The 20,658-nt window shown below is 52.5% G+C and overlaps 1 protein-coding gene across 1 annotated transcript in view; it reads right to left on the minus strand.

The window, feature by feature from the left end:
• Window positions 1-20,658, minus strand: part of RPH3AL (rabphilin 3A like (without C2 domains)) — a 145,631-nt gene that overhangs the window by 80,280 nt on the left and 44,693 nt on the right. Inside the window, 3 exon segments of the mRNA XM_057716063.1 lie at window positions 4,415-4,544; window positions 7,504-7,647; window positions 11,386-11,497. Coding sequence (XP_057572046.1) covers window positions 4,415-4,544; window positions 7,504-7,647; window positions 11,386-11,462 — 351 coding nt within the window. The 5' untranslated portion in view covers window positions 11,463-11,497.

The following is a 20,658-nucleotide window of genomic DNA, read 5'->3' on the forward strand; positions in this document are numbered from 1 at the left end:
AGAATTCACCTGTCAATGCAGGGGACACAGGTTTGATCCCTGGTCCGGGAAGATCCCACATACCACAGAGCAACTAAGCCCGTGTGCCACAAGTACTGAGCTTGCGCTCTAGAGTCTGCAAGCCACAATTACTGAGCCTGAGTGCCACAACTACTGAAGCCTGCCGGCCTAGAGCCCGTGCTCTGCAACAAGAGAAGCCACTGCAATGAGAAGCCCGCACACCAAAACAAAGAGTAGCCCCCACTCACCACAACTAGAGAAAGCCTGCGCGCAGCAATGGAGACCCAATGCAACCAATAAAAATAAATAAATTTATGAAAAAAAATTTTTTTTCTTATGTTGAAGCCCTAATCCCCAATGTGAGTGTATTTGGAGACAGGGTCTTCGGGAGGTAATTAAGGTTAAATGAGGTCGTAAGGGTGGGGCTGTGATCCAACAGGACTAGTGTCCTTATATGAAGGAGAGAGATCAGCACTCTCTCCACATGTGTGGACACAGTGAGGAGGTGGCCATCTACAAGCCAGGAGGAGAGTCCTCACCAGAAACCAAGTTGGCCAGCACATTAATCTTGGACTTCCCAGCCTCCAGAACTATGAGAAATCAATCTCTGTTGTTGAAGCTACCCAGTCTGTGGTCTTTTGTTATGGTAGCCTGAGCTAACTGATCCATGGGTATCACTAAACCTCTTTTGAGATGTATGTGAGGTTAGTTCTATTCTTTATAACACCTGGGCATCTGAACAGCTAGGACCTTGAAGTGAATTAATAATAATAGTGATAGGGACTTGCCTGGTGGCGCAGTGGTTAAGAATCCGCCTGCCAATGCAGGGGACACGGGTTCAGTCCCTGGTCTGGGAAGATCCCACATGCTGTGGAGCAACTAAGCCCGTGTGCCACAACTACTGAGTCTGTGCTCTAGAGCCCATGAGCCACACCTATTGAGCCTGCGTGCCTAGAGCCCTTGCTCCGCAACAAGAGAAGCCACAGCAATGGGAAGCGCACGCACTGCAATGAAGAGTAGCCCCTGCTCGCCGCAACTAGAGAAAGCTGCGTGCAGCAATGAAGATCCAGCGCAGCCGATAAATTTAAAAAAAAAAAAAAGGAATTTCCATATATTAAAATAATAATAATAATAGTGATAATAATAATAACAGGAACGCTTTACTGAGTATTTGCAATGGACCTGACACTGCATTAGCTCATCTACTCCTCACACCCACCCAATGACAATGTGGTTCTATTACCTCATTTACAGATGAAGAAACAGAGGCCCAGAGAGGTTAAGTGACTTGTACAAGGTCACTGCACTGTGGCCGAGCTGGAACTACAACCCAGGTCCATCTGCATGGGAACAGCACTTACTGGCAGCCCGGAAGGACCTCCGTCCCCTCACCGTGCAGGGTGGACCAAGTGACCTCACGCCCTGGCCCATTTGCAGTCTAGGACCCTCTTTCCTTTCTAAGACCCTCAATCACCCCCTCTAACCCCTCCCCATTTGCTTAGAATACGTTGGAGAGATTGATTCCCTTAGCGGATGGCCCCAGTCCCTAGGCTGCCTTGTCCCCAACCTCATCATCGCCCAATGATAGCCATCGCCACCTAACTCATCTCCTCCTTCCACTCAATGTCTGCCTGCAATGCGTTCACCAGACAGCAGCCAGGCTCACCTCTTAGAAACACAAATCAGATCACATTACATCCCTGCTTAAAACATTCCACTGACATCCCATGAAACTCAGAATCAAATCTCAACTCCTGACCTTGACTTACAAAGCTCTGAGTGATCGGCTGTGCCCACCTCTCGCTCCCTCTGCCCCAGGTGCCTTCATTAGTTTCCTGAACATGCCTGGCTGGTTTCTGCCTCAGGGCCATCGTGCTAGCTGGTCCCTCTGCCTACAACACTCTTCCACCTGGTTCTTCCTGGGGCTGGCTCCTGCTTGTGGTCAGTTCTGAGCTCAGAGAGACCCGAGCACCTAGTCACGCTCTATTGTATCGCCTTGTTTTAATCCGCTGCAGGGCCCTCAGTCTACTTAATATTGTTTTATATTTGTTTGTTTATTGTCTGCCTTCTCCCACCCCTGGAAAACAATCTCCACAAGAGCAAGGACTTTATCTTGTTCATGGTATCGCCAGCACCTAGAACATGGCTTGTACACAGTAGGCCCTCTACTATTTGCATCCTGAGTAAATGAATGACTGAGTGAATGACACAGGCTTCTCAAGGATGGATGACCATAACCCCCCCCCAATGCCCATCACTGAGCTGTGGCTGCAACTGCACCCTCTCCTCCCACTTTCACCCAAGAACAAGCCCCCTCAGAAGCTCAAAGGGTTCCTTATCTCACCCCCCAAGCCAGGACCGAGTCCTGAGCCTGCTGCAAAATAAGGACAATTTCAAATGGAAATCTCCTCCAGACCAGCCCCGTGCTCCAGGGTACCATGGGATGGAGGTGGCAAGAGTATCTGGAAGAGCATCCCCCACCCCCACCCCCGCTGAGGTCCTCCCCTGGGACTCCCACTGTTGCCTAGGAAATGGCTCTGCAAGGAGCAGCTGGCATTCAGGGGCAGCAGCAACGGCCTCTGAGGCAGAGGCCCCAGACTTTTCCAGGGGAAGGAGACAAGGCTCTGACCCCCCCTTTATGGTCCCGCAAACCCGGACATTTATAGCAGTCATGGGATTGAGGGGCAGAAGGAGGAAACAGGCTACTGGGCCTTGTTCTCCCAGGCGGAAGTCACATAACAGAACCCCACCTGCCCACATGCTGGCAGCAAGACATTCCTGAGTCCCTGTGCCCACTGGCTTGTTTGTACCTATCTAGTCCAGGCCTGTGGAAGCTTACGCAGGAGCGGCACAAGAGTGTCCACCCCCTCCCTGACACTCAGGCCCCTGCCACACCTCCACTGTTCTTGGGACTCCTCACCAGTTAATCCACATTCCTCAGCCCAGTTTACCACATGCAACAGAACAGAGGGAAAATGATCTTAGCTGAAATCCTGGCTTTCCCACCTACTCGTTTGGTACATTAACTTCTTTGCTCCTTGGTTCTCTCATCCAGCTTTTGAACATCACTGAAAATGCCCTTGTCAAGGTTGCCAGTGGCCTCTGTGTTGCCAAGTCCATTTTTACTTCTTTGATGTTCCCATATTTTACAGTTCTCTCAGCTCTTAATGCCCCACCCCACCCCCAATCTTCCATCCCCTGTTACTTCTTCCAAGAATTTATTTCCTCCTGAAATCTTCTCATCTATTTGATCATTTTTTTTTTTGTTTTTTTTTTTTGTTCACTCACCCAATGTAATCTAAAGGGAGAAGTTTCTTTCTCTGTCTTGTTCACTAAAATAACTCCAGGCTTAAAAGAATGACTAGCACGTGGAATTTACTTTAGGATATGTTCTAGTAAAACTAGAGTGAGAAACAAAAAAAGAAAAAGACATAGTATCCTGGGAACAGTGCTTCTAACCTTGGAAGGCAATAAAGGGAAATCCCATGATGACAGCTCTGCAGTAACAACTGTAGGCTAGAGCAGGAACAAGAGTCTAGAAGAGTTTCCAGCAGCGAAAGAAAGTAGGCTTCATACAATAGAGAGTAAAATTCAGATGTTACATAATCTTGAGGATTGGAAGGCACATTATTCTTTGGTCAATAAGAAAAGAAAGGCAATTAGAAACCCCAGGAAAAACGAAAAGTTATTTTAAGACGTCTTGGACTCAATATGAAACAATTTAATATGTGACATAATTTAGAACAGTCAGTGGAGTATAAGAAAAGGAGAAAATCCATTTGGCTTTGCTGCAAAGATCATTCTCATTTGAGTGGCCAGGGATCAAGAGAGCAGACCAATAGAACAGGAAGTATAATCTTAGCAAACAGTTTGGCCCCGAGGAAAACTGTATGTATTTAATAACAACTAATAACACTTACTGAGTACTTACATGCCACGTAAGGTTTTATGAGCTTTGCATATAATATCTAATTCTCACAACTCTCTAAGGTACATATGATCGTTATCCCTATTTTACAGATGAGGAAGATGAGGCTTGACACAGTAAATAAGTTTTCTGAGGTCATGCGGCTAGTGAAAGAGCTGAATTGACATCCAGGCCCATGAGACCCAGCGGTCCACTCCCCACAGCTGGCACTAGAAGCCTGGCCATTTGACCTTCAGGCCTCAACCCTTCTTGCCAAGAAGCATAGGATACCATGTGGCACACATGTATGCAGTATACATGAATACACACACGTGTGCGCGTGTACACACACACACACACACACACACACACACACACACACACACACACACACACACACACACACACACACACACACACACACACACACACACTCCTCGGAGCCAGGATGCAAAGCCACACAACGGCAGGGCTGGTCCAGGCTGGGAAGCCAGAGCAGGGCCTTACCTTCCTGCAGTCTTTGCAGAACACTGACGAACTGCCCAGGAAGCCCAGCACTTCCCCACAGAGCAGGCACTGGGAGAGGCCGTTCCCCATCACGTTGCGTCTCATGGTCTCCAGCCGCTCCACCAGCCGCCTGCAGCACGGGACACAGAGTCAGAGGGCGTGTGCTTCCTGCCTCCAACCCGACCACTGCCCAGGCACGGCTGCCACGGGGCCCAACATGATTCCACGTCCTGGCAGCCATGCCCTCACCTGGGGTACCATTCCCTGCCCCACCCCTTCCCCTGGCCAACTCCTAAGCATTCACTCACTCACCAACCACTAACTGGGCACCTATGATGTGCCAGACACTGGGGATACTGTAGCCAACAAGCCAGAGATGGACATGGCCCCTGTTCTGGTGGAATTTATGTTTAATAAAGGGAGAAAGTTCATAAACAAGCAAAGGGACTCCAGAGATGGGGAGGTGTTATGAAATAAAATAAGTGGGGCTGGGAGGCGGCAGGGCACGTTGGATGGTGATCAGTCAAGACCTCTCTGAGAACATCTGAACTGAAAGGTAAAGGATGACAAGAACCAAACGTGCAAGGAGCTGGGGGAGCATCCTAAGCAGAGGGAACAGCCAGTACAAACAGCAAGGCCTTGCTGCAGTAGAACCATAAGAAAGGGACGTCCCTGGTGGCTCAGTGGGTAAGACTCTGCACTCCCAATGCAGGGGGCCTGGGTTTGATCCCTGGTTGGGGAACTAGATCCTGCATGCTACAACTAAGAAGCGCACATGCCGCAACTAAGAGACTGCATGCCACAACAAAGATCCCACGTGCTGCAACTAAGATCCGGCACAGCCAAAATGAATGAAAAAATGAATGAATAAATAAATAAATATTAACCGAAAGAAAAAAGCAAGAAGCCCAGGTGGGCCATACTGCCTGGGGTGAAGGAGGCTGGAGGGGCAAGGAAGGGCCAGATTACATGGGTTTTGTAGGTCACAACGTGAAGTTTGGATTATTTCCTAAGATCAGTGCAAACCCCCTGAAGAGTTTTAAGTAGAGGAGTTATTTGATCCAAGTGCCATTTCTAACAGCTCCCTCCTGCTGCTGTGGGAAGCTGGGATTACAGGGAGGTCTGGTGAGGAGGCCGGCAGGAGGCAGCAGGAGGTCTGGGGAAGGGGTACAGAGACCAGGACGGCCGTATTTCAGGGGCAGCATGGATGGATCTGGGGTGAGGGGAGGTAAGAGAAAGATCCAGGATGGAGTAAAGGCTTTGGGTTTAAGCAACTGGACGGATGGAGGAGCTGGAGGGAGAAAGAGAAAGAGGTCCTTTGTGAACCTCTGATGCTGAGGTCTAGGAGCCTTCCCTGAACCCCGCTGAGCCCAGAATAGGTGTCTTTCCTCCTGTCCCATGGCCCCTCAGCCCACCGTGGCCGCTGTTTCATGACGACGTGTCACACGGCACTGCCAGGCTCACAAGACACAGCCACTTCTGTTTCGTTGGCTGCTGTGTCTCCAGTGCCCAGTGGATTCCCAGCAAAAATTCTTGAATGAATGGAGGCTGGTGTGTGGGTGCATTATCTCCTGTAACTCTCACAACCCCCCAGCAAGGAGGATGCTGTTCCCCCCCACCCCCATTTTAAAGGTGAGAAGACTGAGGCTCCAAGATGTGAAGTCACTTGCCAGGGTTGCAGCCTCCTTAGAGGTAGAGCCAGGGCCACACTCAGGTCCCGCCCCCAGTCTCATGGCAATTCCACCCTCTCCCCTGGGTGATCAGGCCCTGCCTGGGGGCTGACAGAGGGCAGCCTGGACACTGAGGCTGCCTCTGCCCACATGTCCTCCAGCAGGCTCTCCTGACTTCCACATCCAGGGACCTGCGGGCTCCCGGAAGCAAACAAGCCATGGCCTGACTTGCTTGTTCTCGGGAGACCCCCTATCAGTACAACCCTGTGACTCTCACTCTTGGAAACACACAGGATGCACCTCCTCCTTTTGAGATGATTAACTGCCTCCTGGGTCATTCCTGCCCCAGCCAAACTGCACACTCACAGCCGGGGCCAAATGATGTGAGTGTCACAGGGAGCGCAAAGACAGCAGCCCAGGTGGATGAGGGGGCGCAAATGCTTCTCAAAGCTGGGGGGAGCCCACGGGGAACACCCCCCACCAGCTCCCAGCACGCCCTCCTGGGGAAGCCTGAGGGATGCGGCACTGGCCAGTCAGCCATCAGCACAGGCACCTCCCAGACCTGCAGAGCCTCGCTGGACCCTGGGGCCAGGCCTGCGAGAGAGGGCGGGGCCCCGGCCAGGTGCGGTGGGGAGAAAAATAGCAAAAGACAACCAGTCTGTCCGATACGAACCCTTTTTTGTAATGAAATGGTAGTAATATGTCAGTATTATTGAGGCACAGACAACAAACTGTTTGGACAGCAGTGGTCTTTGCATTGGTGCCTTCACTTTCTAGAACTGTGCATTTCTACAACGTCTGACTTCTAAAAATGATCATATATTTAATAGAAAAAGATAAATAGAAAAAGAACAAGGAGACTAGAATCAAATTAATTCCTGCCAGTGCCCTGCATTTATGTTTTCCTCGTTTTTCAGATTGTCTGGGAAGTATGAATTGCTTTTGTAATTAAACAAACAAAAAAGACACGACAGAACTGAAGACTGCGTAGGAGTCAGCTCTGGATGCCGGAGGCCAGGAGGGCTTTGAATAAGCTGGAGAGTGGCTCCTGTCGGTCTTTGATGGGAGAACCCACAGTTCAGCCTTCAACTCAATCCCTCTCCCAGCTGAACAACAGCAACCCTCCTGTGTGCACAGCTAAACAGACCCAAACGTGTTTGACTGCCCTCATTCATCCTCCCCACAGCCTGGGGCCTGCACATCAGCCACTATCCCCATCTTACAGAGGGGTATACTGAGGCTCGGACAGGCTGGGTTATGATTCTACACTCCAGGGGCGTTCAGGCAGAGCTGACTCACTCCCAGCGAAAAGCCCCACTAGGACGCAGGGCACTGGACGCCCAGCCCACTGACCTGGCCCTAGCGCTTGCTTCCCTCTCCACGGCCCCACTCCTGCTCCATCTCAGGAGCAGCCCTCACCCGATTCTCTGCTGCTCCAGGACGTCGAGCCGCTCGGCCCTCTGGATGACCTGCAGGATGGCCTCCACCTCGGCCGGGCTGAGGCACTGGCTCTTCCTCTGCTTCTCTGTCTGGTAGGTGTGCACAGACCAGCCTGTCTGCAGCCTCGAGAGAACACAGCACAGAAGTGCAACTCCAGTGCAAACCGGCACCTCCACCGCATCCACAAAGGCCCCCTGAGCACAGCCTGTGTGTCGGGGGCAAGGGGTTCAGACGCCAGCCTCCAATCGCTGCCTCTGCCACCCGCCAGCTCCCGGGTCCCACGAGAATAGCAGCACCCCCCCACCCCCAGCACCTTGGGGGGCAGGAGCGGGGAATGCGCAGCAGGCCTCGGCCGCAGCTTCACAGCATGAGTGGTTTGCAGGGCGCAGCACGGAAGATGTTCAAGAGAAGAGAGAACACCCACCCGGATCCGACTTGTGTAAGAAAGTGAGACGGAGTTTACTCCGGGACAGGAAAGACCGGCCATTAGGTTCAAAACGAGCACTGAGGATAAGAGGAGATTCACACAGCATTTTGAAAATTAGAAGGACCCAGGGCAGGAGGGTAACAGCTGCACAGGAGGTGTGGCGGTGGGGGCTGGCCAGGCTGTGAGGCGGGGCCAGGGCCCGACCCAAAGGGTGCAGCCATCAGCGCCACTGGGCCCCAGGGCTGAGTGGAGGAACTCAAACTCTTCCTATTTTTTGGACGACGTGAGAGTGGCAGCCGTGGACCGAGCCCCAGCTCCCTGCCCAGGGGCCCAGCTTCTCCAAGACGTTCTGTGCCAAGTGCTGGGAACACAGAGATGGACAAGGTGGCAAGGGCATCCTCCGAGCCTCCTTTTCTGCCTCCTTTCCCACCTCAGGCTCACTACCTCTGGCCAGTCAGGCCCTGCCTCCCACGTACAGCCACGGCTGCCACCGCAGCGCCCTCCACTTGCCTTTGGAAAGCCATCTAACTACCCCTGGCCTCTTTTCTCCTCTGAGAGATGGGGAGGCCTGCGCTGCAGGATGGCGGGGGTCCGGGGGGAGGAGGTCTGCAGAGCTCTGGGCTGGCCCTGGGCTGTGTAGGTGCTGTGCCCACCAGGACGGGTGGCAGTGCTGGTGTGATGCCTTCCCATCTCTGTGTTCCTCAGCCCGCCTTTTTCCCATGGTGGGGGTGCCCCTGAGCTTGGGGGCTCTGCTTTCCAATTTTCCTCCCCTGGCCCAGGGAGATATCCTGGCCAGTCACCCACTGCCGGAGTCCCTAAAATGCTCAGATGGAGAAAACCAGCAGGTTGGGGCAGGTGAGTGTCCCTTTTCAAGACTTATATGTCCTGAGTCTGCCCAGCACACAGAGGAAAGGCAGGCACGCACCCCTGCCCACTCCAAGGCCAAAGGAAGCCAACTCAATGCTGCCAGAGGTGGACGGGGCTGCAAAGCCGGAGGAAGAAACTTCAGCGGCGCCCAGTGCCCATCTGTAATCCCCCCACTACAGGGCCTCACACAGCACCATCTGTTCCTTTGTGTTCTGGGCTGTGTGCTGTCTCCAGGCCTGTGCTCAGGCTGTGCCCTCCACCCGGGGTGACTGCCCCTCTCCCTAAACCTCCTTTTCACTGGCTCACTCCTATTCTTTTTCAGGACGTCCTTAAGATGTGGTTTTTACAGGAGGCTTTTCCTTTTTTTTTTTTTTTTCAGATCTTTACTGGAGTATAATTGCTTTACAATGTTGTGTTAGTTTCTGCTACACAACAAAGTGAATCAGCTATATGTATACACATATCCCCATATACCCTCTCTCTTGAGCCTCCCTCCCACCCTCCCTATCTCACTCCTCGAGGTCAACACAAAGCATCGCGTTGATCTCCCTGTGCCATGCAGCAGCTGTGCACTAGCCACAGGAGGCTTTTCCTTGATCCCCTCCAAGATGGCTTAAGAGTCCATTCTCAGAGTTCCCTAAGGCCCAGACATAGCTCCATCACTAGGCTTAAACATTATTATAAGGCAAGGTGGGACCTTCTCTCTCCCTGTTTAGAATGTGAGTCCCAAGGACCAGGTCCTGCCCCATCTGGCCCCTGCCCACCTCTGCATCTTCCTTCCACGCCATTCACCCCCTTGCTCTCTGCATTCACGCCACACTGGCCTCCTTCCAGGTCTTCTACATGCCATGTTCCCTCTACCACAGGACCTTTGCACATGCTGCTTCTTCTGCCTAGATGCTCTTCCCCCATATTTCCACCTAATATTTACCCCTCCTCCAAGATTCAACATAAGCATCACACTCCCCAGGAAGCCTCCCCCAAATCCCAGGTTGTTAGCACCGCCCCCCTTCACCCGACTGCCTGTTTCCACCATAAAAGCAGCTGCACATGAGTAACTGTGTGTCTTGTGCTCCCTCCTCCCCATCAGTGCCTTAAGACAAGGGACAGTATTGGTCTCGTTCACTGTGGCACATAGTAGGGGTTTAGAAACTGTGTGATGGTGGCTGGAGGAGGGGAGGACAGACCTGAGCTGGAGCCAGGTAACTTCCCCAGGCCTCTGGAGGCACAGTGCCTGGCTGCGGGGATCTGTAACACTCTCCTTTAAGGAGCCTGGCATTACAAGGCAGCACACCCTGGGGAGGAGATAAAAGCATCTGGTCTTCTAAAAGGTGCTACAACAGCTGCTGGCTGCTGCTGAGCGCAAGACCCGGTCAGGGAGAACTGAAGGGAACGCTGGAGGGATTGCCAGGGGGTCACACCCGTCACTCCTACAAGAGCACAGCTCTTGCCGGCTCCTCACATCCAGCCATGGAGGACACATCATCTCGCCTGGTGTCAGAGGAGAGAGGGAGGGAGGATGGTTTCAGCCCTGGTCTCTCCCCTGCAGGGGCCACGTGGGGGCTAAAAGAGCTGAGCCAGCCCGGTGAGACAGACAAATTAACTGTGGTGCAGAGTCCTGCATATCACGTGGGACTCCACTCTTCTTGGGCATTTCAGATTAATTTTTCTATCCTCCTTTGATGTTTCAGCTCTGTCCCCTGCAGGCTCACAATGTCTAATTGCAAATTTCTTGAACTTGGTCCCATTTGGGAAATGCTGCCTCCCGTACTCAGCACGATTTGACAGATGAAGAGACACTCTTGGGCTTATCTGATCCCAGGGACCCCTAACTCCCCAAGGGACAGGAAGAGACTGGAAGGCTGGAGAGACATCTGGGAGCCCCTGGTCTCCAGCCACGGAGAGGGGCAGTGGGTAGAGATAGCCTGAGCTAACTACAGCTGAGGGGTCACCAGGCTGAGAGAGAACAGGAACATTGGGAACAAACCAGAACCAGAGAGACCTTGACACGAACATGGCAGAGACGTGGGATGCCTCAAGGCTGGCTGTGTGTTCAGCCCAGGGGGCAGCTCTTCATAAATTAGACAAGCCTTTGCTCTGTCCTGTCTGCCAGGGCCAGGTGCTCAACTGTGAAGTGGGCATCCAGAGATCAAAGGCTCCCTGAAGCCTTCACTCAGGGACTGAGGGCTCAGTGACGGGGGGATTTATATTCTTAACAGAGAAGCCAAAGGAAGTGGTCTGGCTCCCTGGAGCCTTTTGAGATCCAAGGAACATAGGCATGAGCGTCAGCTGGGGGGGGAGTCCCAGCGCCACCACTTACAAGGTAGGTGACTTGGGTGAGGACCTCAGCCTCACTGTCCTCATCTGAGAAATGGGGATTATTCCATATGGCTGTTAAATGAGTGAATGGCCGTTAGGTGCCCAGCTCAGCGCCAGGAGTGTGGTGTGTATTAGACGGGCACTTGTCTCCAAACTGCTCTTTCTGGGGGCCTGAGATTGAACCTCGTCAAAGAAAGGGGGGGTGGGGGAGGGAAGGGAGGGTCCGGTCAAGCCTTAGAGGTACTCACTTGGCTCGCAGGGCAAGCTGTCGATCGTTGGGACAAACCCACTGATCACTCCCGCTGCCAAAGATGGTGTCGGCCATGACTTGGAGCCCCCAGCCAGGGTGCGGAGTCAAATCTGAGGTGAGAAGAGGGAAGAAGAAAGAGCACGTCACTGGCTGGGGTGCAGGTGGCAGACAGGGTTCCTCATACACCAAATACCAGTACGTCCAACCCACCCCTGCCCGTTGCCGCCCCTGCTCCATCCCTGCCTCGTCCCCAGTGATGTCTGGAATCTCACCAGCAGAATCATTCCTCCAGCTAAACGCTATTCCTTCAAAGCTCCTCTTCCAAAAGACTCATGATTCTGGGAGGGGAAACTAGGTGGAGATCACGCAGCTAAGTGACAGGCTTGGACGTGACTGGCAGGACGTCAAAGGGACAGCATCAGAAAGGAGAGAAGAGGCACGCTTCAGCAGTTTTCAACTTGGCGGGCAAGCCCTGAGGGCATTTGATCCCTGCACCCTCCAAGAACAACCCCTGCTTTACTCCACTGGGACCACAATGAAAACAGCCCCCTTGGGAATCCTGCAGGGAGGGGACCCTGCTCCAGAGCTTGCTGGTGGCTTAACTTATGCAGCCTAGCTTAGCTGGCTTTCTCCTTGCCACCAAGGATGTGTTGGCAGGGGCAGCGGGGAGAGAAGGGAGGGGGAGAGAGAGGGATGAGTTTGAGGGAATCCCAATCCCAGACCAAAGATGAGGGGCAGTACTGAGCTATCCACACTCGCCTGGTCTGATCCCCTCCGGACCAGTGGTTCTCAAACACAGGACTCCTCTACACTCCTGAAAATCCCTGAGGTTGGAAATGAGCCTGCCAATTCCTTAAATGTGACGCAGAGTTACCATGAGACCCAGAAAGGACTCTGAGGTATAAACCCAAGAGAAGGGAAAATGTGTCTACCCATGAACTCGGACGTGAATGTTCACAGCAGCATTATTCATAATAACCAAAAAGCAGAAACAATTCCAATGTTCATGAACTGATGAATGGATACAATGTGGCATATCCGTCCAATGGACTGTTGTTTGGTTGTAAAAGGGAATGATGTAATTGACACAGGCTACAACATGGATGAACCTTGAAAACATGCTAAGTGAAAGAAATCAGTTACAAAACCCCACATATTGTATGGTTCTATTTATAATAAAATGTCCAGAATAGGCAAATCCATTGAGACAGAAAGTAGATTAGTGGTTGCCAGGGGCTGGGGGTGGAGGGAAGGGAGGAATGGGAGTGACTGCTAATGGGCTCAGGGTTTCTTTTTTGGATGATGAAAATGTTCTGGAATTAGACAGCGGTGATGGTTGCACAATTTTGTGAATTCACTAAAACCACCACATTGTACCCTTTAAATGTCTGAATTTATGGTACGTGAACTACATCTCATTAAACTGTTATAAAAAATTCTTGAGAACTCCAAATGATATAGGCTATATCTATTGATATTTACCATATTAGAAATTAACACTGAGAGAAAAATTTTAATTGTCAATTCATCAAAAAATAAACCCATGAGATGCTCACGTTTTATTTAAAAACTATATTTTCAAAACAAAAGCAATCTGAGAATAATGGCATTGTTTTGCATTTTTACAAATCTATGTAATGTTTGGCTTAACAAAAGACAGCTGGATGTTCATATCTGACATTTCATTCAATTTTTTGTGACATGTGGTTTTGTTAAAGCACATGAAGGACATTCAGACTGTCACAGATATGTGCTATAGTTGGAGAAAGGAGTAGCTTTTTTTTTTTTTTTTTTTTTTGGCTGCATTGCGTGGCATGTGGGATCTTAGTTCCCTGACCAGGGATCAAACCCGTGGCCCCTGCCTTGGAAGTGTGGCGTCTCAACCACTGGATATCCCAAGGGTGGAGTATTTTAATAGCCCTTCCAGATAATTGTGGACATTCTTCTTTCATACTGCACCCAAACTCAACAGATCAGTTCCAATGTGGCATTTGAAATCATGTCAATGAACGTTTCATCTGTATATTTGTGACAGAACTTGACCAAGTGGCAGTAGTAGCAGTAGTAGTAAAAGTGGTTTTGACCTTGTGGACCCCCTGAAAGGCGTTGGGAACCCCCAGAGATCCCTGGACCGTGGTTTGAGAACTATTATTCCAGACCAATGTCACTCATTTCTGGGATGACCAGCAGGGGGCAGTGTGCAGACGGCAGCCAACTGACCCACCCAGGGACCAAGCCCACCACCTTGACCGCAGTGGTCTCTCTATTCCACTCAGCTCACCTGAGCACCCACTCCCCACCGTCAGTCACCTCGAGAAAGAGACCTGGGTAACCCCGGACCCCGAAGAGCTGCGTGTGGGGACCCCATGGCCGGGCCCAGTGCTGGGAGGGCTGCTCGTGCCACCGTCACCAAAGGCCTCCTCACATGTAAAGTCTTGACCTTCTCTTAAATGAGGCTCACATCCAGTCCAGGAAAACACAGGTGGTGTCCAAAATGACACGCTCATCAAACAACTTTAAACCAGTCCCACTTCTAGCTACGGTTTGTTTTGTTGTTGTTGTTGTTTAAGTTCTGTTATCTTGTGAAGTCACACTGCTGCATGGGTGTGAAATGTGTTATTCTGTTCCAAGTAATCATTTAAAACAGACTACAATTCAGTAGTCCTGTTTCCTTATTATTACTTTAGAAACTATTCTGGGAGCTGCAAGAAATGGAAGTGATGGGGTCTCCCTAACAATGACAGGCTGGGCCCGGGGTTAACTGGGTGTCCAGGCGGCCACCTGTCATGGCCTCACAGGCACTGCCATTCCTGCTGTGGCCTGCAGCGGGCACCACTCTCGGGCCACGGCTCCCAGGACTAGAAGGCCCTGAGCCTTCCTGCTGATCCTGCTGCAGCTGGATGCAGTGAGTATGGAGGTGGCCCCTCTGCTCTGCCAGGCACCCCCACAAAAGCAGGGATGCAACCAGCGGTGACCCCAGAGGGAGGAGCAAGCCAGGGAATCTCAGGGCGGGAATTATTTCATCATCTGGAGAAGCTTCTGAACCAAAAGGGAATGGAGCTGAGCAAGGGGAGGAGGCGGGAAGAAAGAAGGGACCCTGTGCTCTCATGCTTGAACCTTCACCTCCTTTACAGCGGGACAGGTGGGGCCATCCAGGAGACAGCAGCAAGTACAGGTGCAGAGGCAGCAGCTTCATGGCCCCAAACACATCACCCACAAGTGAACCTCTAGGCAATGAACCTCTTTTGTTCCATTTGGGTCACTTTGCAGGGGGCCAGAGTTTTGGGATCACTGGCAAGAGAACCCCCAACATAACATTTATCTGTCATTTGACCCATCTGGGGTCTAATTCCTTTGCTTTTTTTTTTTTTTTTTTTTTAACTTGAGCCAAAACAACTCTGCAACCACTCACCGGCTACTGTTGTTCTTCCTCAATCTAATCATTATTTCCTTCTGTTTGGCAAAAGAGAAAAGAACGAGGCTGAGAGACGCACACCCCTGCGGGTCTGCTAACCCTTAACCAATGTATACTTTCTCTGCATTGGATCACTTTGTGCAAGGGTTTCATGGCAGTGAGGATGACTCAACTAGGAGAGAAAAGACTCAGGAAAGTTTGGCTTTTATGCAAACTTACTGGAAGACCAGGGACAATCAGTTATCTTCCCTGGGCCTCTGTTTCCCCACCGGTACCCAAGGGAGCTGAGATGGACAGGCTGAGGGACTGCCCTGGGCAATTCCCACACATTCCCACCCACCCGGCTGCAGGAGGGGTGCAGGGGAGGCGGGCGGGGGACTGGAGAAGGGTCCTGGGGAGGGAGGTTGGTCGCTGCTCCAAGCTGGTGGGGGGATCTGAGCCCCCCCCCAGCCTGGTCCCCGGGGCAAGGAGGAGGCGGCATCCTGGGTCCCCCACCCCTCTCGACGCTGGAGCTTCAAGGAAGATGAACCCACAGGGCCAACACCTCAGAGAGGTCCAGGGAGACAGAGATGTCCCCTCCCAGGGCCTGGGGCCATGGGCACCGGCTGGCAGAGTCTTTGACAACAGTAAGCTCGTGGCTGGGCACGTCCACAGCGGTGGCTCTGGGCGAGAACTCAGGTCCCACCTAGGGACTGCAGTGTCTGCCCTGGGCTGCAGCTGGCACCCTGGAAGGCACAGCTGTACCTCGCCCATGTGGAACAATCTCGGGACAGGGTAGGAAAGGAAGGGCAGCTCGGGGAAACATATGTTAGAAAACTGGCAACAGGGTCAGCTTATGTTCCCCAAACCCCTGCAGTTGAAGCCGGCTGCAAGCTCCCCGCCCACCAGCCGGCCTGTGTCCCCGGCTTCCTTCACCCTCCTTGACCTGGGGGCCTCCTCTGCCAAGCTGTGTGCTCACCACCACCCAACACACCTCCTGGGCTCCGCTCCCCCTCCAGCGAGGGCCCCGAAGAGGAGGGCCCCTTCCCAAGGCCCTGCTGCGTCAGGCCCAGGCCCTCCTAAGAGCTGGATCCTTCAGACTTCCAAAGAGCAGTCCACGTGAGCTGAACATGGACTGCATCCTTGTATTGACACACGTCAATCTGTTTTGGACAAAAATCAAACGATGAGGGACCAAAACAGGGGCTTAAAGAAGGTAAGTAAAAAACAGGAAGGCGAACCCACACATTCACGAGAGGAACTGGCCCAATGCCTGGAGCGGAGCAGAGGCAGTGGGGTCTGCGGTGGAGGGCTGCGTGGGGCTCCGGCCTTGCTCTAAACGAGGGGAGCAGGGGCACACAGGGCCAGGTCTGTCTCGGAGGTCCTTCCAGCTGTGAGAAGGAAGAGGCTGAAGGAGGCCCACGCACACACGCATGTGTGTGTGTGTGTGTTCTGCCGGGGGTGGAAGACCAGCCCTGAGGAGAGGTGGGCGTTCTACCTGAGAACCGGTCCCAGACCTCTTCCTCCTATTGACAAGTTTCCATCACGCCTCCCACTAGAGGGTGGGCCCTCTGGGCGGCCTGCATCCTCTCTACATCCTGGCACAGGGCTGGCTACAGAGTAGGTGTTTAGTGAACCACTGTGCAGTGGAGCTGATTTCATCAGGGGGCTGGCCTTTCCAGACAAGCAGGAGCTCAGACAACAAGCCAGACCTGCTCAGAGCCAGGCTGGGCTCTACCTACACTCTGTGGCATGTTCACTCCCAGGCAGGCTGCTTCTCAGGATTCCCCAGGCGGGAGTCAGCGCCCAGGGGCTCCGTCTGAGCCACCTCCCCTCAGAGGGACCCATGAGGGCCTCTGGGTGCCACCTGCACCCCGCTGGGCGAGACAAGCTGAGCGGAGGCTGCACCCTCCCCAGCGCTTCTAAACCCTGCAGCGCAAGGGCTCAGGGGACCCTTGGGGGGCCAGGAACAGGAGTTGCCTGGTGCTGATTTCCTGAGAAAATTCCTAGGGGGTAGAGGTTTGTGAGCCCCAGGCAACTTTCAAGGCAGATCTAGGAAAGTAAACACATTCTTATAGGGAGATCAATTCTCCTCTCCTTAAGGTCAAAAGTGAGTCACCCTGGGACTTCCCTGGTGGCACAGTGGTTAAGAACTCTCCTGCCAATGTAGGGGACATGGGTTCGATCCCTGCTCCAGGAAGATCCCATATGCTGTGGAGCAACTAAGCCCACGCACCACAACTATTGAGCCTGTGCTTTAGAGCCCATGAGCCACAACGATTGAGCCCGTGTGCTGCAACTACTGAAGCTCACGCACCTAGAGCCCGAGCTTTGCAACAAGAGAAGCCATGGCAATGAGGAGCCCGTGCACCACAATGAAGAGTAGCCCCTGCTCACTGCAACTAAAGAAAGCCAGCGCGCAGCAACAAAGACCCAACAGAGCCAATAAATAAATAATAAATTTATTAAAAAAAAAAAAAGAAGAAGAATCTACCTGTCAATGCAGGTGACACGGGTTCGAGCCCTGCTCTGGGAAGATCCCACATGCTGCGGAGTAAGTAAGCCTGTGAGTCACAACTACTGAAGCCCGTGCACCTAGAGCGAGTGTTCGGCAACAAGAGAAGCCACCGCACTGAGAAGCCCTTGCACCACAACGAAGAGTAGCCCCTGCTAGTGGCAAGTAGATGAAGCCCGTGCGCAGCAACAAAGACCCAATGCAGCCATAAATAAATAATAAATAAATAAATAAATAAATAAGAGCGAGTCACCCTAGGCGTTAGTTGCTGCAGACAAATGATGGAGTCACAGCCAACTCCACTGGGCACAGTCAAAATGCATGCACCGTGGTCTCTCCCGGGCACTGCAGAATATGCCCCCTAAATGCACTCATCACCCACCCCCAGATGAAGACTCACCGTCTTCGTTTAAGATCTTCCCACGTATTCCTAGGTATTTTTGTACAGATTTTAAGTACAGTTGGTTTCTTACTATGTACACTGTTTGCTCTACTTTCTCATCACACTGTATTTTCTCACATCACTGAAAGTCCTCAAACATGGTTCTTAATTGTAACTTAGTATTCTGGATATATTTTATCATTTTCCTGTTGGGGGAGGCACATAGATTGCTTCCAATTTTGTTCTATTACATTCAGCCCTAAAATGGGTATCCTGAGAGATAAATCTTTGTGCCCACTTCTGAGTAATAGGGCAATAGGATAAATTCACCCAAAGGGAAAGGAAGTGTGTGTTTTTTTAATGTGTCTCCAAAGTGCACCTGGAATCATTCCCTACAAAAAGTTCTGCTGCAGGCAGCTGTGTCCCATCGGCCTCATGCAGGTTTTTGTATTTTCAAACTCAGAACTCAGAGATGGAGGAATCTGTCTGTAAATCTCCAACAAGTTGCTTTTAATAACGTGTACAGTCTTAATCAGCAAAAAAAAAAAAAAAAAAAAAAAAAGACCTCTTCTCTGCAAACATTCAAGTCTACTTAAAAGAAGGCTTCTCCCTCTTAATGGACTTTGTGGGGTTCGCTGGTGAAGCGGCATGACCCGGTGGTCAGGAACGCCCGCCGAGTTCTCTCTACAAAGGGCCGGGGGCGCCACCTCCACACAGGCCCACGGCGAGGATGAAATGAAAACACAAGCCTGTCAACTCCAGACGGCAGCGCACATCATCACTGAGCCAGGAAAGCACTGCCGTTTGACCCAACCTTCCACACCTTACGACCTCCTCTTTAACACAGGGTGGAAAACCTTTCCGGCCTGCGGCTGTCTCTGAGACGCACCAGATTCTGAAAAAGACACCAGAGGGCAACACACCCTGCCCTTGGAGGAGGATCACACTCACCCCCAGGGGCTCTGCCCCGCCTACAGGGCCACAGGGACAAAGGCAACTGCCAAGTAAGGACAGCGCCTCACCGCCCGCACCTGCTCCGGGTGGGGTTCTCTCTCCACCGTCAGACCCTGGGGTGTTCACCTCCTTGGCTTTATTTCAGGGACACTCTCACTGATGCATACAACTGAGCCATGTCTCATGCCTCGGGCTGGGATGTGAATGGACGAGCTTTCATGGAGCAGCGTCTGGGAGGGGACACCACGTGCAAAGGCAAACACAAGTCACCAGAGAGTGTAGGACGCCGGGTGTGAACAGCCACCGAGAGAGAACAAACGTGCACCTTTCCACACAGGTGCAGCGAGGTCTTGTGGGAGTGGCTGGACCATGACGGAGACATGAGGAAGGAACGTGATGAAGGAGGCCTGGCCAAGAGCAGCAGCCAACCCACAGGCTCAGAAGCAATAATGTTGTAAACCACCCAGTTAGTGAATGGAGGTTATGTGGCATTACCATGGCAATCGATAACTGATACAAATGGCATTTGGGAAACAAAATTCCAACGTGACCTCAATATCCTGCGGAGGCCAATATCCCAGAGCTGTATGGAGTTTGACTTGCAAACTGCAAGCAGTGGAAAGGCCAAAAGGCCCGATGAGGGAGGCAAAACAGGAGGCACAAAAAGCAGGTAAAACCCATTCTGCTCCCCACCCATGTGCCAGAGGAAAATCTCGGGGCGGGGGGGGGGGGGGGCAGGGGCAGGGCCCAGGAGCCCTCTCAGGCGGCCTGTGCAGGGCTGGGGAAGGGGCATCATCTCGGTGCCTAGCAGGAGCTGATGCCTGGAGAGCCACACGGGGAAGGATGTGGAGCCTGCATCAGCCTCTGGAAAGGATGCTGTGATCCTTTGGTCACGCCTGCCCTGGCGTGGGAGGGAAGGGTGGCTGCTCATTCACTGCTGCTGCCGGGTTTGCCTTCGGAGCAGCGAGCTGTGCCTGGGCAGGGGTGGGGGTCGGGGGAGGAGGTGAGGGTCTAAAGGAGGGAGAAGAAGCAGGGACAAATATAAAAGCATACTTGCCACCCAGCCGGTGCTTCCCGAGGCTTCCCCAGGCTTCCAAGACACCGTGTGAGAGCCCGCAGTTTGACACCCAGGTATTAATATTCCAGGGAACCCTTAGCAACAGGCCCTGACATCTGCTCTGTTACTATGATACGGGAAACATGATAATAGCAGTGAGATAAGGTGAGCGGAGACATCAACATTTCCTCCACCTGTCACAGTGTGCTCAGAGGTTGAAAGAGTCAGACAGGAAGCCTCAAAGGCCTGTTTGAAACCCAAGGGAACCTCTCTGTGGGCTAATTACGCACAAGGCAAGGCTGGAGAGGATTTGGGAGATAAGACAGGGGCCCTGGGGAAGCGACTTCCTTACAAACGTCCCTAGGACTCACCCTGTCAGCAGGCACCCTGCTAGATCTGCTTCCTGGGGTGACGTCTCTCCCCCTCCCCATTCAATTCTCCCCCTCTCTTTGCCCAGACTCTGGCAAAAGCTTCCCAGTTGGCCTTTGAACCTCCTGGGGTGCACCTTGCCCCCTTCACTTGCAGCCAGAGAGGTCATCCTTAAAGCATAGGTCAGACCATGTGATTCCCTTGCTCTAAAACCTTCAATGGCTCCCCAGTGCTAAAGGGAAAACCCCAAGCTGCACTAAGGCCATCCATGATCTGGCCCAAGCTACCCTTCCAGGCTCGCCTGCCACCACACCCCTCCACAAGGCCCACGCTCTCGTCACTGGGAGCCTGGATGTATTCTGGCTGCTTAGCTTTGTTTCTGGAACGTCTCCCGTGACCCGCCTTCCCTGTACACCGTCTAGAGGCTCTGCACCAATCCTCTGGGAATTCTCCTCCCAACCCAACCGCCACTCGGAATCGACCCCATTTGCCTCCCCTCAGCATTTCATTCCACTCTGTCCCGGAGGGTGGGGGTCTTCCCTTCTGTTACCCCACAAAGACTGCAGCTCTCGGGACACAGGATGCAGGTTTGCCCTTGTG

This window comes from Hippopotamus amphibius, chromosome 17, assembly GCF_030028045.1.
Source record: "Hippopotamus amphibius kiboko isolate mHipAmp2 chromosome 17, mHipAmp2.hap2, whole genome shotgun sequence".
Lineage (NCBI taxonomy): Eukaryota > Metazoa > Chordata > Mammalia > Artiodactyla > Hippopotamidae > Hippopotamus > Hippopotamus amphibius.